This window comes from Gopherus evgoodei, chromosome 8 (genome assembly GCF_007399415.2).
Source record: "Gopherus evgoodei ecotype Sinaloan lineage chromosome 8, rGopEvg1_v1.p, whole genome shotgun sequence".
NCBI classification, from domain to species: Eukaryota; Metazoa; Chordata; order Testudines; family Testudinidae; genus Gopherus; species Gopherus evgoodei.
The window spans coordinates 23,047,798-23,069,546 of NC_044329.1; the positions used below are offsets into that span (position 1 = coordinate 23,047,798).

A 21,749-nucleotide genomic window follows, 5' to 3' on the forward strand; every position below is an offset into this window, starting at 1 on the left:
TGACTAGAGACAAGGTAATAACAAAGCTACTTTAGGCTGGGGTGAGACGGGGGGGAATCTCATAAGGGACAAAAAGTGCTGGAGTTGTGTCTGTGAACAGTAAGGTCCACCAGGTTCATACTGAGTGTTGGCAAGGGATAAGGGTAACTAGCCTGCTTTAAAATATGCCTTGTAGCTAGGACTGTGACAGAGGCAGCAAACATCAGGAGAACTGGAAAAGACAGCTGCGGTCTTTGGCTCCACGGCTTCATCAGGAGACACCCTTCCACTGTAGGGAAACCAGACTGAGAATAAGCAGCATCTGCAACATACATAGAAATGTACATGAGAGTCTTTGGGTTTTCAGCTTTTTGACATAAACCTGAAATTTTTTACTGTAAAAAGAAAATAATTTCTTGACCTGCCATGCTAATTAATGCTTTTCCAATAATCTGGAAAGAGTTTGTAGGAGACGTCAAAGACCACATTCCCTTTCTGAATGAAAACGGACAAACAGTTTTGCTTAGTATGCTTTATTGAACAAGCAAATTAAGAGACAGTGACACCATCAGCCTGAAAAGAGCAGAGATGTCTCTCTGTGCGGTGATCTGCTTGTGGAAAGTGAAAGCACTTTCATTCATCCTCAGACCTGCAGCAGGGTTCCTCATGTTAATTTTTGCACAACTTACCCTGCAGAAGAAACACAGAAAGAGAGAGAGAGAATGATCTAAATGTATAATCAGTAAGTTAAACATTTCAAGTTTTCCAGTGAACTAACCCAATAGATGCTACTTATTCATACATGATGGGCCAAATTTTGCCCTCAGATATGCAACTGGACTTCGAGAGTTGTGCACATGTATTTGAGGGTAGAACCCTTATAGATGAGTCCTATACAATTTAATAGGGATAAAATTAATAGAGTTCTGTAGAAATTGAACTAAAAACCCACAGAATTAGAATGAGAACCTTTCTAGAGAATCTTAAACCAGTCCATACAATCAGATAGCTAATATCTCTGCTACAGAAGCTTACAGACTAGTTTTAAAAATTCTCTACTACCATTCTACTGGACTTTTTTATAAAGGAAAAATTAATTTCAGATAAAACAGTTCACTCTTCTCATCCCCCACTCTCCCTCCACCCCTAAATATTTATATACTGTTCAACTGAATAATCTCAACATAGAGGTTTGATGGTGCTCTTCCTTTGATCTCCTGCCACTAGGCCTATCTAGTTTTTCTAGTATCGGAAGCCTTTGGATATTATGGCTTAAAATTTAGAGGGGAGATTTCCAAAGGCACAAATGGGAGTTAGACACCTAGCTATTGTTGATTTTCAGTGGGAGCTGGGCACCTGACTCCACTCCGTTCCTCTGGAAGTCTCCCCCTAAATCTTTTGTTCTACTAGTCAATTTCAGCTAAAGCCAGCTACAATCTGCCTGACAAAAACCAAAACCAAGGTCACTACAGCTATCATTTCTCAGCAAAATGGTAACCACCAGCAGCATCAACACAGTAATGCTGGCAGAGATTAAAAAGAGTTTTAAGAAAAGAGCAGCACCAATGGTTTCTTGGGGAAATATGTTACAATAGGCTTTTCAAGATCTTATTCCAAAATACAATTAGTCAAGGGGTAATATTTTCAAAAGCACCTATGTGTCATAGGAGCCTCGCCCCTATTTTCAAAAGTTATTTGGGTGCTTACGTTTCCTTGAAAGTCAGTGGGACTTGGGCTCCTACATCTCTAAGATGTTTTTCAAAGTTTTGCCCAAGGTCTATTAACACTTTTCTATAATATATCTGAAAATGGCTGGCCTATGAGTCTCTGCATTTAATGGCCTGTACACTCATTTTTAAAAGGTTCATTTCCCTATGGCACCTCTTCCTGGCCTGATTCTCCATTGCCTTGCACCTTGTATAGTCATGTAGCCAGTGCAAAGTGGATACAAAATGCTACCAAGTCAAAATTGCAGTATTCAAGCCCTACTTTTTATTGGTGTAAGTGACTTTACAAGGTGTAGGGGATGGAAAACCAAGTCTCCTTGTCTCCTTGCTCAAAACTGATACACAGCTCTTTGCAGAGGCTTCATAAACTGGGTTGGGAATGATCTATAATGAATTTGAAACAGCCTCATTTTGTTCTGGTGGAATCACTTCAACTTCACAGAAATTGCTGAATCCTGCACCCTCTAGCACATACCTACCCATCCACAAAAAGCTACCAATAAATATACCATCTGGTTTGTGGCCACATGTTGGGGAAATAAATGCTTCAGGGTGGATCAGCTCTGAGAATATTTTTTTTCATTCAGAATTAGTCATTTATTTCTGCTCTTGCCTGATTGGTCCACCAAGCGTACAGTTGTTGCTGTATGTTTTACCATCAGTGCTGCAAACAGACTGGTAGACCATTGGGCAATTAGTGACATCTAGTGGTGGCTTGCAGGTACCCCCGTTCACCTCCCAGCTAGAGAATATTATAACACTTTAGATGATTTTTGCCACCTGTTTCTTCTATGGCTCCACAGTTCAGAGAAGTGGATAAATGGTTCTCATTCTGGTCCAATTTTATACACTCAGGTTCAAGATTTCCCTCATTTCCTCTCTGCCTATGAGGAGAAAGCAAGGCCTCCTGTCTGTCTGACTAACTCGCCCGCTGACAGTCATGTGGGACAAGAGTTTCAGTACTATCTAGGGTTGGGGGGAAGGGATGACCCTACAGCTTTTTCTGTTACATGTAATATCTGATATGGCACAACTCTATTGGTATGAACTAGCTAGCAGAGCTGACACATACAAGGAATTGGCCCTGAAATGCAGAGCTATTGAATAAAAGTTCCAGAAGAGTTTGTGTAAGATTAAGAGACAATTCAAGATAAACAGTACCCATTGCCCTTCTCTGTTGCTCTCTGTGGCCCAAATTCTTGGCTAGTGGAAATCAATGTAGCTTTGGGGATTTTAATGGAGTTACATCTATTTATGACAGATGAGGATCTGGCTTTGTGTCTCATACGGTCTAAGTACAGATTGTATTGACTACATGGATAGCTGGACCACAGCAATTTACTCCCTTGGTGTGATGGCACTGCAGTAGTTTTCCTGCTTGATTCCTTCCAGATTTTCTTATTGGTTTTAGTGTTTCTCATACATAGACATCTCAACCAAAGTGTGGTGCAACCCATTTATACTGATCTGGGAAATGTGATAGATGAGTAGCAGTAATAAGTGGACTCATCTTATCATCCTGACTGGCAATTCATGGAACAAACACACAGACATGCATGATACAATGTTGGAGAGAAATTAAATTCAAAACACTCATCTATCAAAAAATGGAATGAAACCTATCCCAGCAAACAAGATGGCATGGACATTTCTGCCCTAATGGGATGAGAATGGAGCTGTAAATGATTCTAGTACATAATGACTGGATCTGTTTATTGTTGGACAGAGAACATTCCTCAGGATTTACTGTTCCACTAGAAGTTGTCGCGCAGCTGGTTCTGAGGACACACTCTAGCTTGTATAAAACAGCATAGTTCTGTTGACCTCACTGGAGTTGCACTGATTTATGCCAGCTGTGGATTCCTAAAGATATTTCTTTCAAAGAATTCAGAATGTTGATTTAGGTTTTATTTTTTACTTCAATCACGTCTGAAATAATGTCAAAGCAGTGTCCAGAATGCCACAGCCTTACAGCAGCACTCTTCTGGATGTCCTCTCTGCAGGAGTGAGCTAATCATAGGCAAGATATGCTCCAGGGAGTGAAATTAACACTTGGTCTCAAATGACCTCAGCAACAGCTTCCAGAGATGAATCAGTTCTTCTTGGAATTAGCCACTTATTCAGCTTGTTTCAGCACTAATGTCTAAGGCTGCACATGAGGCTGAACTCTCCCTTAAATAATCTGGATTTCCAGAAGGTTCCAGATGTCAGACAAAGGGCTCTGTATATTTATGATCTCCACAATATGCAATATTACAGATTGTGTATGACTCAAAATGAATGAACACCCTCGATTCTCAGCTGAACATTTTTTATTCATATGTGGCTGGATATAGTAGCTGTAAACCATAAGAGAAGCAAAAAAGCCTATAGATGATGATAAATATTACACTGAGCTACCACTTTCCTCTATTACTAGTGCTTACTTTTATTTTTCCCAGTGGGTGCTCCACCTCTCTCTGTCCCGTCCCTTGAGGCCCCACCCTTGCTCCGCCCCTTCCTCACTCCACCTCTTCCTATCCCCTCTCTGCCCCCTCCCCCAAGGCCTGCCACCAGCCCACCACTGGCTGCTCTCCTCCCTTCCCACAGCGTCTCCTACCAGTTGCCAAACAGCTGATCAACCACCCCGCCAAACAGCTGTGGCTGGTGGGTTGTGAGCACCCCCTATTTTTTTCTGTGGGAGCTTGAGCCCTGGAGCACCCACAGAGTCGGCACCTATGTCTATGCACAGTCTTGCACTAACTCACACTTTCTAAAATGCAAGATGTTGCCTTAGTGGAGGATGGAAGCTTGGAGATGCTAAAACAGAACCCAAGGAATATACCCCCAAACAAAGAAACTGGTATAAGACAAGAAAACATGACTTACCAAAACCCATCTGATAAACCTCCTTTCTCACCCCTTGAGCCCAGTACCCTCACCCTAAAACCACAGCACCAACAGAGGACACATTCCTTGTGCACCAATCATTTAAAAAAGGATTAAGAAGAAGTTGGTCATATTCTTAGTTTACAGATACATCATTGCAAGGGCTCAGTATGGTATCCAGAGTTTAGTGTCCTAGTGATGCTCCTCCCTGCCAACCTCCAAACTTTCTAGCTAAGTCTAACACACATGGGAGCCAATTAGCTCCAGCCTTCACAACAGAATAGAGAAGGTAATAAGTGGTGACCCACCAACCAGCAGAGAGGACTTCCTAGAGTAGAATAGAATGTGCTCCCGTCACTAATGTGCCCTCCTTCTCCTTGTCTGGGGCCTTGAAGAGGTTAATTGAGGCTTGTTAGCAACAGATGATTACACTGTCAGTTGCCTTTTCGGCACAACAAAGGGGACCAAAACTTACTCATCCAGGAAGCCAAATTATCATCATAGTGAAGACAACAAAGACACCTGTTATTTTCACGATGGGGATGGTTGTCAGATCTGTGTTCAATATCTATTAGTGCTCTGCTCAGTAAGTGCCCCATTCACAAAGCCCAGTTGTAACTTCCTTTTGACTGTGAAATTCCCCATCAGTCATTCTGTTGCACTGTACAGTGTGCTAAGGCCGATTCCCCAATATGATGGTCTGGATTGATAAATGAGGAGTTTGGTGTGTTGTCTGTTTGTCTGTCTTCCAAATTCATTCACCTTTAAAAGGTGAATAAGGGCAGAGAGATCTCTTCCTCTTTTTTCACGTTGTTGCAGTTTTTATCAGTGCTTTATTCTGAACCAGACTGATATGTTTCAAGCTTAAAATTTGCTTTCCCTTAACACCCGCAAAAAATCTGCTAAACATTCTCAGTTTTCATGAACATTTCTTCTAGTGAACCCATTGCCTGGAATATTCACAGATGATAAATGAAAAGGGGAACAAACAAAGCCAAAACAAGCGATCCAAGAGCCCAGTAAAGCAGTAATAGTCCAAAGTATAAGAGCAAACCAGACAATTGTTCAGGCCTACAAATGAGACATGTAAAGCCAGCTTATGAGAGGTGAAAAAGAGCCACTACTGATCAAACTTAAGTGGAGATAGCTTTGTCAAACAATCACTTTAATTTCTGGTCCTGTTTGCATGCTAGATGGCTCTGCAAGAAAGCATGTAATTGGGGTCCAGCAGCAGTCAGTCTGCAGAGAGTCTGCCTAGAGTATGGTAGGTTGAGTGAGCCTTTCTATTTTAGGAAGCAGCCTGCTTTCTCTCTCTCTGTTTTGGGGTTCTTGTGTGCTAGGGTTCTGATTTCTAAAAATATCAAGTAGTGTTAGTGTTACATTGCAGCCTTCCAGAAAGGGTATTTTATGTTTTTATCTAACTTCTCTGTGTGTATATCATGAACATAGCAGTATTATATCTTTTGTTCTCTGGAATTACTGCTCTGTAATTATTTTCTATATACTGAAAAGAACTCATATACAGCATTACAGTCCATAATCCCTTCTTCTTGACAAGAAACAATGGACTAAAATTTCTCCTGCTTTGCTTGTTTAATAAAGTAAACTCAAGAGACAGTGATATGATCCAAACCGATAATGGATACAGATAGTGTAATCAGGACTTTCAGACTCAGATACAATGGGGATTCATTCAACATTCACCAGTTTTCTTCAGACTCAGTGTCCCATTACTTTTCCTAGGAGAAAATGAAGACACAGAGAAATTAGAGGCAGTAAACTTGATGTTACAGACTAAAGTCCCCAACTGACCCACTTGTGAACAAAGAATCTGTAGTTTTCTATTAGATTGATAGAGCCATTCCTTGGCTATTTTCCCCTCACAGATTATAGCATAGATGCTCATGTGAACTATCAAACCTCTTGGGCCTTCAAACTTCGATGGGAAATCTCATGAGAGAAGGATCTCCTCTTATGATGTTGAGCCAGAAATATTGCAAAAACTGCCTCCTTTGTTGCAGAATTTTTTCTCTTAGGATTCTGTACAAAACCACAATGCCCAGAGTTGCAAGAAAATTAAATTAATATACTATACTTTAACTAAATGTGAAAACTGGGATTCAAGTTTTGCACACAGGTTGCGTCACTCCATATGTCAGACAATCTGGTTTGCCTATCTCTAGAATTAAGACATTGCCATCTTGAGTTCACAAATGGTGGAAAATATCTAATGTTTAATGCTTTTATCTCCTATTCAAGTTCTTCAACAGCCCGGAAGGTAATTTGTTCACTATCTGTATGAGCCTGGGTTGCCATACTGTTAGGAAATCAATGGGGATGTTTTCACACATAAAAGACCACAGAATTTAGCCTGACACTAATTTTCAGCAAGATGGCCACCACCCATATTATATCCATGAATGATACTCTGCCGTTGCATCGACCCTGATCGAAACAGGAGGGCTCCTAACTACAGTGGATTTCTTTTTTGTTTAGACTTTTTATTCTTATTTCATGAGTAAACTCTTCTGACACTTCCAATACTTATCAATCCTATACAAAGTTGTTAACGTCCCAGATTTCTTGTTAGCAAATGCCTCATTTGGGAGATGTAGCTCAGTGGTCTCACCTTTTGATTGTCTAGTCTCTAATCTCTGCTGAGATAGGGAGCTCTCCACTGACTTCTAGTGAACAGTATTTTAATCAATTTGGTCTCATTATTGAGAGAAACTCTATAGAAACTGAGCAAATAGGCAAACACATAGAGATTCTGAACATGGGGGCAACGCTATGGGATAATAAGATCTATAGAAGTGACAGATAAATCAATTCTTTTCAAAGTTTTAATGCCTCAGGAGCAGTTCCTTGTTTCTGTACTTACGTGACTGCTGCACAAAAGGAACACTTGTTCTTATAGGTTTTGCCATCAGAGCCACAATAAGGTTCGTAGATCTTTGAACAGTAGGTCTCTCTACCTCTCTCTACATTCTTAAATTCACTGCAGTCAACCTATAAACAAAATAATGTCATTTTATTTAAAATTTCCTTCCTCATTTCTTTCATCTACAATTACAATAATAATGGGGTTGCCTACTCCTTGTGCCAGATCCTCAAGTAGTGTGAATCAGCATAGTCAGTGGAGCTACCCACGTTTACACCAGCTGAGGATCTGGCTCTCAATCTATCAGGAGTAGTTAAAACAATGGAAACAACAAGCCAATTTTTCCCACTGAGAAGTATCTACCACCAGCAGAGCCAGGTGTATAACATCTTTCTAGGGTTTGCTATCCCTTCGAGCCTGTCTGTGTTGAAGGACAGGCTCGAAGAGGGCTGTAGGGAGTAGAGCTGCTGGGAAAATGGGAACATGTTTTGTGAAAACTCCCATGAAAAAATTATCTTGTTTTTCTTTGAAAAAATGTGAGTTATGAAAGTTTTCAACCAACACTAGTTGTGAGTCGCTCTTTATTGTGGAGAAGGTCAGGTTCCTGAGGACATGTTAGATTCATTCAAAGGGTGATCAGTCTCCTGGATCCCTGAAAGTAGCAGCTTCCAACTCATCTTATAACTGTGAGAAGAACTAGCTGGGCAAAATTGCAGGCAGGACTCGTTCAACTGTGCAGCTATTAAACATAAAAAAAAATTGTAGAAAGAAGAATCCCAATTTAAATCTACCTTACTGCTGCATCAGTTATGGACCCGGGGATAAAACTGAGGATGGCAGAATTAGAAAAAGAACTATCCTTCCCAAGCCAGAACAGCTCCTGACCCAGCTTCAAGGTCCATACTGGTTCCAACCAAGCAAAGTGTCATTCCTGATCTTACTTCTGTAAACACATGAACTCCATGGGCTTCTCATCTACTCCCATGTGGACTTCAAGGTAATGGTTTTAATCTTGAAAACTCCATGTGATTTGGCTTCTGGTTACCTTTGGAACCATTTCTATCCTTAAACCCACTGTGATAGCTATGTCTAGCTGAGGTACTTTGCTGATAATGCCTAGGTATGAATTTTTAGGGATTAGAAGCAGGTTATTCTTAAGGGAGGTCCTGTGATGATGGAGTGCCTTTTCTTTGAAGGTTGGAATCCAAATGTATTAGTTTTCAGAGCAATGGTGCAAGGCCCAGGAGGACAGCAGGCCCTACAAACTGTGAAACAATCCTAGATTGGGTCTGCCAAGCTTGACTCACAATTTGTAACTTGTCAGGTTAGGCAATTTAAACTGGATTTTCGTCTGACGCTAGGAAAGACTCGTGATTATTAAATATTTCATCCTTGTATTGCCCCTGTTTAAGGAGAAAACTCTTCCTCCTATCTCTCTGGATTACTCATCTGCTGATGCTAACTGGAGGATAGCTGCAGTGATGGAGAACCCCATCACCCCTTCCTATATGATTGGCACCACATGACTTAGCTGTGCTTTATTGGCACAAGTTGAGAGCCACAAGAAATAAAGTCTCAGTATGTTGCTAACCCAGTAAAGCAGTTAAGGACATGCTTAACTTTAAGCATATGAGCAGTCCCACTGAACTCAAGCATATCCTTAAGTGCTTTGCTGGATCAGAGCCTTAAATGAAGTTAACATGGATTTACCTGTGACAATGCAAGATCCTAGTTGATGGGTAAGATGCAGACAAAGAATGAAATCCTGGCCCTGTTGAAATCAGTGGCAAGATTTATGTTGACTTCCATCACGGAGCCAGGATTTCACCCAAACATTTTTTATAACTGTGAAGAAGTCACTCCCTAGAAATGCTCCACCTTCTTGAGCTCTGGTTAGTTAAAGCCTGGGAGGAAATTCCACCCTTGGCCTCCTGCTGCCAGCCTGCCTCTCACTGGAGGGGGGAACTGTCACTCCACAACAAGGATGAGGGACTGGCTGTAGGCCAACTAATTGGTTCTGGGCCAGCTGGCAGGCATATGAGGGCGAGGGTGTCCTCTGTGACTGAATGGTGTGGAACTGCTGCAATGGCTGTGAGGAGCTGACCTGGATCCAAGTCTGTAGCCAGGCTGATAGAACAGCCCGGACACAGCAGAGGAGTCCCAGCCAGCCCAGGGATTAAGGAGACTGACACCAGTCCATGCACTAGAGACCAGAGCTCAGCAGCAGTCCGAACTCACGCTGGACTAAAGCCCCAGCACCACTGCAAGGGTTGGAAGGTACTCTGTTTGGGACTGGGACTGGGTGGCTTTTTGGACTCTTAATCACTTTGGAGAGCATTATTTTGGATATTCAGGGGTTGGGGACTGGGTACATTTTACTAGCTGGAGGATATGTATAGGTGACTCCCTATAGCTGCCCCATCTTCAAATCATCCCCAGTAAAACCCGAGGGCTTGTCTTTGCTCAGATGAAAATGTTTGTTGTTGAGTGCAGCATTTGTTTGTGGGTTTTATTCCTGCCTCCTCGATGGGGTTGGAATATCATTGGAGGTAAGTGGAGTTCTCTCAGGCACATGGTTTGGGATATGGGACCCACTTGACAGTCAATGGAATATAGATTCCTAAGTGCCTAAGTCACTTTTAAAAATGAGATTTAGGACATTAATTTATTTGGAACTGCAATGCTGAGTGCAGCAATGCCTAGATATCTTTAAAAATCTGGACCTGAATGCTATTAGTCTGACTGTGTGAAAATTGCGTGTCTAGATCCTGTAGCATTCTTGTATTTTACTCTTTCAAATACTTCCCATTTAATTTTTACTGTTTTTCCTGCCACAGATCTTGACTCTGCAATCATTCCAAACCATTTATTTTTGATCAAGGGAAAATGACTCACCTGGCTCCCATTTTGACTGGCAGCACCTGGAACAAAATCACAGACACAAAAGATCAAATGAAGCAAAATGTTTGAAGGCTATTCAGTTAAACACCTGGGGAAAGATTCACCAGTTCATATTGGTTGCTTTGTGCCATGCTAGCCACAAAAAGCCACTGTTACTTTGGATTAACTGTAGCTAGTAAATATTACTGAGAGGTTTCCTGTATTCGTGGGTCATTCATGAAATATTACCTCCTTTGAGGTAAATAATGGCAGTGTTTTTCAGTGTTGAATACAATACATTTATCAAGACTTATTATAACTACTAACAAATGTTCTTTACTTCTGGATATTTGAATTCTGTGTCAGCCTCTAGCACAGTTTTTGCCTATCAGAGGGAACAAAGCCCCTTTCAGTCAAATGAACACATCAAAGCAAGATTAAAGGGAGTCAGTTTTGTGCTTACTACTCAGTTAACTCAGGATGGTCTAACGGTTAAGATGCCAGGCTGGGGTTAAGAGACCCAGGCTCAATTCCTAGTCCTACTATAAACTCCTTCTGTGGCCTTTCTTAAGTCACTTAATCTTTCTGACCCTTGATTTCCTCATTATTATCCTCACTAGTAAGGTCTAGTAGCAAGGTCACTAGTGAGGATAATAATAAAGTCTTTCTTTCACTCTGGATCTGTGCTGTCTATATGGACTGCAAGCTCTTGGGGACAGGGTCTGTTCCTTATTTTATGTATGTTCAGCACCTCTGATCTCAATTGGGTCCTCCAAGTGAAACATTAATATAAATAATAACACTATAAAGAAGAAATCAGCTGTTCTTGGAATGACACCGTTTTCTTTCTCTTGGGATGTGTATATGTTGGGCATCTCCTGTAACAGTCGTGGCTTCCAAAAGGTGAGAGACGTCAAAGTGTCCTGTACACATGGTTTTCACAAACTACAATGTCATAGAGTTTGTTGAGTGTGACCCAACATTAATTAACACTCTTAGATCTCTGTCAAAACTCTTGTCTAGCACAACCAATGATCAAATATATAGTAGCAAAAGTTACACATAGTTCTTGCATCAATTTCAGTCTCTTGTATACTACCAAATCCCATGTTTGCATCATCCTGGAACAGAATCAGATTCAGGCCACCTCCTCTAAAAGGCAAGATGTCATTAATTTTATTAACTGTTTAGTGCCAACTGTATACTTGGCTGTGAACAAGACCCAAAGAGAGTGGCAGTGCCTGCTACAAAAACCTTGCAATCTAAGACAAGATGCACTGTGAAATCCAGAAGACAGAATCATTATTTTTATCTTAGAATGCCAGTAGTAAACTACTGAAACCAATAAAAAAAAAATTGACAGAACAGTTTTCTGTCAGAAAACAGTGTTTTGTCAAAACTGAAAGGTTTCAAAAGAAAAATACCAAATAAATTTAAAATCAAAATGGAGTATTTCATTCCGATTTTCTTGGCTTGTTTCACCTTTCATATGTAAATATAATGTAATTTTAAAGTTAACATTTTATAAAAAATATTGTACTTAGTATTCATGGTATAATGTTTCAATAGTCTCAAAATGGATGTTTTAATAAGGGCAGTTTGATGTTTCCAGACTAAAAATGTTCATAATTTCCATTGTGTGGGGAAAAAAATTGGAAATTTCAACTTCTTGTCCCAATTTGGGATAAAAACTAATTTTGAAATGTTGGAATTTCCTGCGGGATGGACCAGCTCAATATTTTACCATACTGTAGCCTGGAGCCCTCTGGTCTCTCAAATATATCTCCAACCATTAGAGGATTCTATCAATCAAGCTCTCACTGCCAGACTCACCCTTTAACCACAGAATGGGAGACATCCCCGGTTTGCACCACCAGCAAGAAATAGGTTCCCTTTGCTCATATTTGTTAAAGATGCTGAGATGTTGCTTGTTAAGTGGTCCACAAGAGTTCACTTGCTAGTGCAGCTCTCTTCCAGCATCTAAACATGGGCACTTGGTCAGGCTCCACTATTCCTTCCACATGCACGGAAAGAGAATAAGCCACTGCACTGATACCTGGAAAGAAGAACTCCCCTGAGCAGTGTGTGCATCTGTCCCTTAAGGCTCCCTCTCGTCTCTCTGCCTAGAAACTGGGCTGGGCTAACTACATCATCCAGGGGATAATGCACTAGGCCATCACCAGCTATTCCAGAATATCAGGAAATAACAAAATGTACTCACCAGAAAAGCAGAAAACTGCCAGAGTGAGGAGTAAAAAGACTCCTGTCATCTTCATGGTGGAGCTGGGTGTCTGGTCTCTTTCACATCAGTCAGTGCTTTGCTAAGTAAATCTCCTACCCAAAGCTTACGTATATATATGCAGCAGTCACCATGACTGTGAAATCACCCTGACATGGTAATTGGCATGAGCAGAGAGGTGGTGCCTGTTAGGTAGTGCCAGTTTGTAAGCAATGTCCTTGTCTGAATGTGTTTACCCCTATACTTATACACATCACAGGAGTCAGAGCTTGGATCTTGTGGATAAGGGAGATGTATTGCATGTTAGACAATCTCCATTTCCCAACTGACTACTGTATTTCCAGCATGTTGCACCTTTAAAGCAGTGACTCAATAGGGTGGCTCATTATTGGTGGCTGCTAGTGCCTTATTGACGCCCATGGGTGTACACCAGTCCCCAAAGGGGGATTTACAATGGAACAAACTGGTTCCCATTGGGCATATTCCAGATGATTCACCCCAAGAGAGTTTAATGATTAAATTATTTGGTGTCTCCAAATTTGAGAAACGAGTTCAGTTCAACAGCTGTGGATAGAAATGATGGAATGTGGCCCTTGGCTTGTGAATTTCATGCGTTCAGGTTTTTTGAGCTTGGGAAGCCTGGTATGTTGGCTGAAAGCTGCAAATATTTGGCCTACAAACAGTCATTTGAATTCTGAACAGCTGTTTGGTTTGACCTCGTTCATGTTGCTTGTTATCCACTCATTAGGAATGTTTTCCCGGGTGTTTGGGAAAAGATTGTTTTGTTTTTTTCACACAAATACACCATTTTCATGGAAGCAAGAGCATCACAGAAGTACTTGCCATTCTATACTTATATTTCATTATTCTGATGCTAGTAAGTTTCAGTTGTCAAATCAAGGACCAGAAACATCACTATGTGAGTCAGGTGAAGGAACACACTACCTTAAAGAGGAGCTAATAGATGAAGTGAACAGCTGGTGGAAACTATTCAAATTATTCGGTATTCACCACCTTATCTAGTGTTGTCTTCTGGGGGAGACTAAGGGCAACTTTCTCCCTGCATCCCCCCACACTTCCTTGAATCTTCAGTACTTCCAGTGCAACAAATGGTGTATCATTTGGGCTTCTTAAAACAAATCAAAATGTAATGATTTGCTGATGAATGAGTATCATTCTCCCTTTGCTCTATGATATTGGTATAAACTCCAGATGGAACAGAGTTCAGATCTGGATCTGAACTTCCACACAGCTCAATGAGAACTGAGTGTTTAGGTCCCATATTTGGGTTTGAGTCCATCTGCAGTAAAAAAAGGACTTGACATTTGGCGTTATATGGTCACATCATCACAAAACAGATACTGCACAATCACAAATTCAGTATTATCCAAAAAAGATCCTCCCAATCCCTGAATGTCACAGTAGGGCTTGGGGTTTTACCATTGCAAGAGTCAGTTTGCCATTAGTTCACAGAAATCCCAGGATACATTTCCAAACTGAAAATACTCCTAAGTGGAAGATGACCATGGGTCCTACCAACTTGTGCTCATACGCAGAGCACAGAGATCAATAGTAGTATTGATCAGCAAGCTGTCTGCTTTGCCTGAAGACCTTTTGTTTGGTGAATTGACATTATTGCTCCTGATTATTTTAGGAAAGTGTGGAGCAAGTAAAAGACCCTGTCAGATCCCAACTCCCTACTTAGAGGGGAGAAGGACAGAAACACTGTGTAGCAAACAACAGGGAGAGGGAGACAAAATTCGCTTTACTTCTGCTGCCTTTTGCTTCATCTTCATTTAAATGTTCTGAATTTCTCAGAAGTCCTAAGTTTTCTGTATTCTGAGTTTTGATCTCTTTGCACTTCTCTGTAAAGTACATTCTCAAAGGATAGGATTTGACTAAAATCGATGCTGGTTTGGATTGTCAATCAGGTTTTGTTTTGGAAAAGGTGGAATGGGAGTGGATCCTTCTTTGGGTCCCCTTTTTACTAAATCTCTCAAAGTTGAGCAGAATTCTGAATAAATGTTTTCTGCTCTGATTCCTCTCTGATATTGACATGTGGCAACATTAAGCAACATAAGCAAAGCCTGAGGAAAATGGAAGGTGGTCATTTTATGCTTAGTTTTTGAGCAAGACTAAGGCACTCAAGAATGCAATGAAACTTTGAAATTGTAGCTTGAGAGAATGCACTGCTTCCCCCGCACTTGGGCATGAGGAAATCTCCCTAATTCAATCCCATTTCATTATGTTCTCTTGCCTCATTGCTCCGTGTATGGAATTCTGGATTCTTCTGGCTGCTGCAATGACAACATTAATCCAGTGAACCTAGGGAGAAATCACAAATGTTCTTTCTTGTCTGTAATCTTCTGAACTGGGACAGGAAGTGAGGTGGGAATTTCTTTGTGGAAAAGGAGGAAGGAAAGAGAGGATCATTCTGGAGGGTGGGAGTGGGGGTTTCCTCTAAAGATTTGTTTTTAGTGTTTGGGTATTTATCTTACCCTAGCAAAAATTCCATATGCCTGTTCTATGCCACTTCGCAGTTCATGCCTTCAGTACAGGTTCTGAAACCGACAAGGCTTCGTTATTTTTAACTGAATCTAGAGGGATCATCCAAGTTCTGGAGTTTCCCTGAATTTTGAAATACAATTGCTAAAGCAGGTCTATATCTCTTTCACTTTCTGAAGTGAGATAATGTCAAGCTGCAAAACCTCAAAATTTAATACAGCTACAAGCTAACTCTAAACAGCATCCATTAGGGCCCTGATTCAGCACAACACGTGTACTTTGAAGCACGTGAGAAGACTTCTTAGAATCAATGCCAGCAAAAACAACTAATATATATTCATGTTACTCAAATAATGCTTCATCTTAGGCAGCAGGTGAGCTTTGCAGAGGCCTCCTGTTTGCTGCAGTATGCTTCGTGTGAACCTCATCTTACTACCAACATTTGACATTTAGCTTTATCATTTGCTAGCTGCATAAAAATGAATACTTCATTCTCATTAACTATTATTACAAACCTAGAAAGGTCTGAGAGATCTGAGGTTGGCTGGGGGATTTTAGCCAGGGGAAAAAATATCTTTTGTAGATGAATGAGAGTTCATATTTATTTGGTACAGTTACTTTCAAGTATCTGAATTGATCTCATTAGCATCTGTATCATTGAAACTTATGGTAAATATACTATTTGTATTAGATTCTAGGGGTGGAATCCAGGCCACACAGAAGTCAGCGGGAGTTTTGCCATTGACTTCAATGAGGCCAAGATTTTACCTTAAGTAGTCTTTTGAATATATGTAGCTCTATTTTAATTGTGTACTGTCCCATAATTTTATACTTTTGTTACCGTATATTACCTTTTCCACCTTCTTATCCCTGTGTCTTGTTATCTTGGGGAGGAGGGGGAGGAATTACTCAGTGACTGAAAGCTTATCACCTCTAATGGGTCTGATATGATCTGACAAGCCCACATAGGCAGAAAGTATGTATTTCATATATAATGAATGTATGTCATCATTTTATATACACAACATGGGTGGATAGAACATCATATAAGTGGCACGTTGCATAATAGTTAATATATGTTCTTGTACACTGCAAGTCAAATATAACACATGTATGCTGCTTACAAGCATTAATTTAGCAGCTCCATGTATTTTTGTTTCACATGGGAGGATGTTGTCTTCCTGCATTCCAGAAAGAGTCCATTTGTATTGAATGCTTCCCACTCATGTGGCTGTGCCTTTAATTGGGGGCAGCAAGTTGCTTGAAGGAGTTGGGGGCATGCTGCAAATAAAAACTTACAACTTGTCTGCACCTCAACTTGTGCCAAAATAACTAAATCAGTTTGAATTCATACCTTTTGTTGTTTTAACGTCAGTCTGTGTACACCCAGTTAGTAGAATACGCTCAATGCATTCAGGAATAACAAATGATGTGAGTTAAAACTCAGTTAGTTATATTTATGCACGTTTGTATGTAGACCAGAGCACAGGCTCTTATCGTTCACTTTGATGCATGTGAGTGGATACAGCAGTCTGACTATGTGTCATGAATTGCAGGATCAGAGCCTTAAGTAGCAAAGCCTTACTCAAAGAGATTTAGGAACAGAGTAGTTTGAGAATCCGATTATGTATTTCCTAAGAAACTGGCCTATGCTGAATCATTTGGATTTTTGCCTAAAGGAAGGTCAGTTTTCCCTGCTTTCACATGCTGGGGAGGATCAAAGGATCCTTTCTCTGTGAGAGACAGAAGAGGATTCCATCCATGGCAGACTTAACTGGCCCTTCAGTATGAGCAAAGCCACCTGCGGAAATAAGAGCTGATGTTTTGATTTCATTTTTGTATTTTCTGATTCCCTTAAAGATAAAATCCTAGGCAAATAGTTCAGTATAGTGCAGCTGGTTTGTAAATTCTTTTAACATACTTATTTATTATTACATTATTTATGCTTCTGTATGATTTGATCGTGCTCTTGTGGATACCAAAATATACTAATATTTTAACAATGAACCTGGGACAAAAGATGCTATGTAAGTGCCAGGCATTATAAGTAGAGCTAGAAGTATTACATATAGTTAAGGCGTGCCTCTTATTGATGTTACACTTTCTAGTCTCAGTCATTTTTGCTTAATAATGCTCTTCTTTGAACTGGAGAGCTTCAATGACTAGGGTGACCATATTTTCCCAAAGGGAAAATGGGACACCACTAGGGCCTGAGCCCAAATTCCCTTCCCCCCTCCCCCAGCAGCACAAGCCCTCCCCTGAGCCCTCCCTGCCTCCTGCCCACACAGGGCCATCCCAGGCCCTCTGCCATCTAGGTGGGGCTGGCCTGAGGCACCCCCTGCTGCCTGCCTGCTCAAGGCCAGCCAAAGGCTCCCCTCTGCATGCAGGGCTGACCCAAGACCCCTTGCCACCTGCCCACGTGGGGCTGGCCTGGCCCGAGCCATTCTCCTGAGCCTTCCCTCCCATGTAGGCCTGGTGTTGCCCCTTGCCTCTCCCTCCCCACACACATTCCTCTGCACCCTGCTAGGGGTCGCAACCCACTTTTTTGGCAAAACTCTGCATTTTTCCCATTTGCTCTAACAAACCGATCAGCTGGCAAGAAGAAATGGGCCTGTAGCTGGGTAGTCACCCCGCTTTGGCCCTGAAGGGGTTAAAGCAGCCCTGGAGAGGGTTGCAGCTGGGAAAAGGTAGGCTGATGGGAAACGCAGCCACAACTGTGGCCAGCTTAATCAGAGTCCAGCTGACCTTTATAAGAAGGCTGTGGGCCAGAAGCTAACACACTTTCTCTCTCTAGCTTCCTGAGAAAGAAGGACCTGGCTGCCTGGGAATTGAGAAGCGTACCTGAGGTGGAACAGTGCTGGGGAAGGGCAGAGGGAGCTGGGGAGCTCCAGCCAGGAAAAATCCCAGGCTGCAGGCCTTGCTAAAAAGGCCAAATAAGTACTGGGGCAGCCCAGAGATAGGCAAAGGCAGCAGGCCCTAACCCCTTTGCTGCTGATGAGTGGTTTACAGACTGCAGTCAGCTCCAGGGAGTGGGGGCTAGATAATGATTGACAGTAGCCACTGAGGCAAGGTGGGTTCAGAGAGTTGGGGGTTCCCCTGGGAGGGGAGACCCAGAGTTGGGGCACTGCTAGAGGGCAGCACCCAAAGATAAAGGGACACCGGGGTCTGGGAGGGACACGAGGCCAGTAGGCGAGACACCAGCCTGCAGAGGGTGCTCTGGGCTGGAAAGAGCTAATTCTCGAGATGGCCAGCAGGAGGCACTGCGTCTGTGAGTCATCGCCTCACCACAGGGTCAAATGCACAGTTTTGCCAAAAAAGTCAGGTCAGGACAAGGCTTAAAAAAGTGACCGTCCAGGCCAAAGTGGGATGTATAGTCACCCTATCGATGAGTCATCAGTGACCATGGTACTAATTCTAGAGCTGATATCCAGACATGACTTCAACATGCTAGGGTTACTCAGTTATTTCTGAAAATAAGTCCATTATATTCACAGCAACCTTTTTAGATTTTTTAGTTACATCCAGAAGCAGTGGCATATTCAAGTTGTGCTTAAGAGCCTTGTGATGAACAGTCACGGACATGACTGCTTTTGAATGATATTCCTCACAACCAGCTATTCACTCTTCTGTGGCATAAGCTGGGACAGCAGCATCCTAGACTGCCTGACCCCTCAATTTAATTCACCCTATTGGATCATAACTCTGGATGCTTACCAGCTCAGTAGTATAGTATCATAGCCTTTGTCTGGGCCTTACTGCGATCAAGCCCTTAATCTCCATATGTGAAATACAGGCTGCAGTGAAGTTAATGGAAAAACTCCCATTCTCTTCAATGGGGCCAGAGTTTTATCCCTGCTGTCTGCTGAACAAAGGTCAAGTCAACCTGGAACACTACAGTAGCGTAACAAGAGAAACCTCAAGATCTATATCAACCTGGTTTCAGTCACAAATCTGACCAGAGAGGCCTATGAACTTCACATTCAGAAGTAATTTCTCAAACTGCAGAACAGGTCCTGGAGCAGACTGCTAACTACCAGTAGTCACTGTGCTGTGGAGTCTTGTGGAATCTTGTAGGCTACCACAAATAAACTAAGACTTTTTTCAAATGCATTTTAATTCATTTGTAGGACAAAAATTTACCGGCAGACCTTAAAATCAATAATATTAGTAACAAAAGCAAAATATATACCCTCAACATCAGTAAATATTGTACCTGAAACTGTTAGAAGCTGATTTCTGAAATATCAGATACCCCCCCATTTCAATGTTTAAATCTTTTAAATCATTTCAAACACAGACAAAAATTAAGCATGTGCACAAACAAAGTTCTTTCTAGGACTTCAACAGGCTTTGGAAGAAGCCTTAAATGGGATGAATATAGTACGTGTTTATATTATTTCCTGAATTTGGGGCCTTACACAGTAAGTAATTAGGGACAGGGACCAGATTTTCCCTTGGGTTCTGTGAAGAAGCATAGCACACCTTGGGATGGTGGTAAGATGAAAAATAAAAATATTGTAAAACACTATTCTACAAATCTCCAAATATTAGTCAAACACTTGACAGCTGCATATAAAATCTGTTAGCAGTAACTTTCTGAAATATCAGATGCATCATAATTAAATGTTTAAATATTCTATTTTGACATCCATTTTGATTGCAGATTCTTAGCCACATGCCCTGTGAGTTAATTGTCTACTATGTGGTAAATCTGAATGAATGCTGCCATCAAAAAGGTACTATTCAAAATGGTGCATTGGCTGTTCAGTTGTCACAAATAGAAGATAAGCAAAGCATAATTGAAAATTATTGTACTCAGCAGACGTTGGACTATTGGGGCAGGCAGTATAGCCTACAAAACTCACATTTCCATCCATGAGAGACAATAGTAGTACTCTTTATAATCGAACACAGATCTGTCAGGGCCTGATCCAGTGCCAAATGAAGTCATTGCCTCCAGTCAGAGTTGGATCAGGCCCTAAGGTTACTACTCTGACAGTATTAGCATCATCAGCATTTACCATGTTCTCCAGTTGAACACCAATATGATGTAAGGGAACATGTAATACAACTGACTAAATGCAGCAGCTAATATTTCAAGGACTGTAAGCTAAAATTTGTGCTATCAGCTAAGATGCTGGATATGGTCATGAAATATAATAATACACAGCTGCTTCATGCAGCCAATGATTTCCATGCTAAAGCATTTTTAATTTAAATAATAGATTTTATAAATAATAAATACTTAAATAATAAAAATTGTCTTCACAGTAAGTGACCTTCTGTATAAATTAATACACACATATATTCAGCTAATAAATACCATCATCTGAAATTACAACATTTCATACTGAGCAAATAAATAAATAAATACATAAATAAATATATAGATGCAATATTATAATATGTAAAAAAGCATTGTAGCTGACAGTATTTCAATATATCAAAAAAATTATAAATATATATTTCAATTTGACTTGGTGTGTGCCATAAAAGAGCTGGGTCAATCATTGTCATCATATTAATCTAATACAATATATGTATATATATGGGTCTCGGCTTCCTAATAATGTTCAGATGCAGTTTTTCCTCTCATTCATATTTAACTTCTTGTCTTTTGTCTGTTTCATTTTCTTCTTGGGGGCTTTCCCTCTGTCATTTCCCTGAAATCTCTTACTGGTTACTATAAAGTAAGACAAAGAAGATTGAGACAAAAATTATCTAACATTCCCCAGGCATAAGTTTTCAGTCCACTTCCCATTAAATTTATGCCATTCTGGCTCAGCTGCTGAAACACCAAGGCCCCAATTCTGCAAGATAGAGCCTGATTTTCAAAGGCATTTAGGGTATTTAAAGATGCCTAGTAGGATTTTGCAATGTGCCTAAGTAGGCAAGGCACTTATCTCCCATTAATTTCATTGATTTCAATTTAAGTTAGGCACTTAACTTGCTTCGGTGCTTGGTGACATTTTCAGAACTGCCTATCTGTATCTTAAGGTGCCTAAACACCTTTGAAAATCTGCCACATGACCAGTATAGTTTTATTTATTTAATTTAAGTGGGATTACTCATGTGACCAAAGTTACACAAGTGCTTCCATGTGATGCAGAAGTGTGGGCCTGAACACCTTGAAGTCCAGGTGTTTTTCAATTAAAAACAAGAAAAGAGTTTTTCCATTTTTTCCCCAGCCTGTTCTATTTGTCTATTGAGGTAGCCATCACTCCCATATCTTTGACCTGCCTCCAAAAAGACAACAGTGTTGACTTCCATTTTCAGCAAAACAAAGGGTACTATCTGGGGAAATAATTAGAATTAGAATTCCCCTAGAACAAACAAGAAACTCTACTTCAGGGCCTCCTTAGGACTGTTTCTACTGGAAAACTATCATTGATTAACCCAAAAGAACTAGACTGAGGCAGCTTGCATCTGTCTCACACCAGTTCACTTTACTAATATAACTTGATCCTGCTAAGTTCACAAGCGCAGTCTCTTACACTCTTATATAGACCAGTCAGTAGAGGGAGACAAAAGATCAATGTTCTGGCAGTGCATTAGCAGCAGTCCTATACTCATATACTTCATTGAAGGACACAGTACAAATACCTAGCTAGAGAGAGAGTACTTTTAAACATTAACTGTTCCAGGTGAACCCTAGATACATGTTTCCTGT

At 40.9% G+C, this 21,749-nt stretch overlaps 1 protein-coding gene across 2 annotated transcripts; it reads right to left on the reverse strand.

The window, feature by feature from the left end:
- Positions 1-568: 568 nt before the first annotated feature.
- Positions 569-12,643, reverse strand: LOC115656856 (serine protease inhibitor Kazal-type 6-like). 2 transcript variants are annotated; one of them, XM_030574049.1, is made up of 5 exons: positions 12,557-12,643; positions 10,351-10,376; positions 7,456-7,583; positions 6,279-6,313; positions 569-669 (listed from the first exon to the last, which is right to left on the reverse strand). In XM_030574049.1, the coding sequence occupies exons 1-5, from the start codon at positions 12,609-12,611 to the stop codon at positions 665-667; spliced, it is 249 nt and encodes an 82-aa protein (XP_030429909.1). In that variant the 5' UTR covers positions 12,612-12,643; the 3' UTR covers positions 569-664. The 2 variants fall into 2 exon arrangements, with proteins under 2 accessions (XP_030429909.1, XP_030429908.1); XM_030574048.1 differs by lacking the exon at positions 569-669 and having other exon boundaries at positions 6,213-6,313.
- Between the last annotated feature and the right edge of the window lie 9,106 nt (positions 12,644-21,749).

Bases quoted from the DNA above. Each gene is read 5' to 3' on its own strand.
- LOC115656856 (XM_030574048.1), bottom strand. From the start codon at position 12,611: ATGAAGATGACAGGAGTCTTTTTACTCCTCACTCTGGCAGTTTTCTGC. The intron at 7,584-10,350 runs GTGAGTCATTTT...TTTTGTTTATAG, and splicing joins CCAGTCAAAATGGGAGCCAG to GTTGACTGCAGTGAATTTAA. The intron at 6,314-7,455 runs GTAAGTACAGAA...ATTTTCTCCTAG, and splicing joins TCCTTTTGTGCAGCAGTCAC to GAAAAGTAATGGGACACTGA.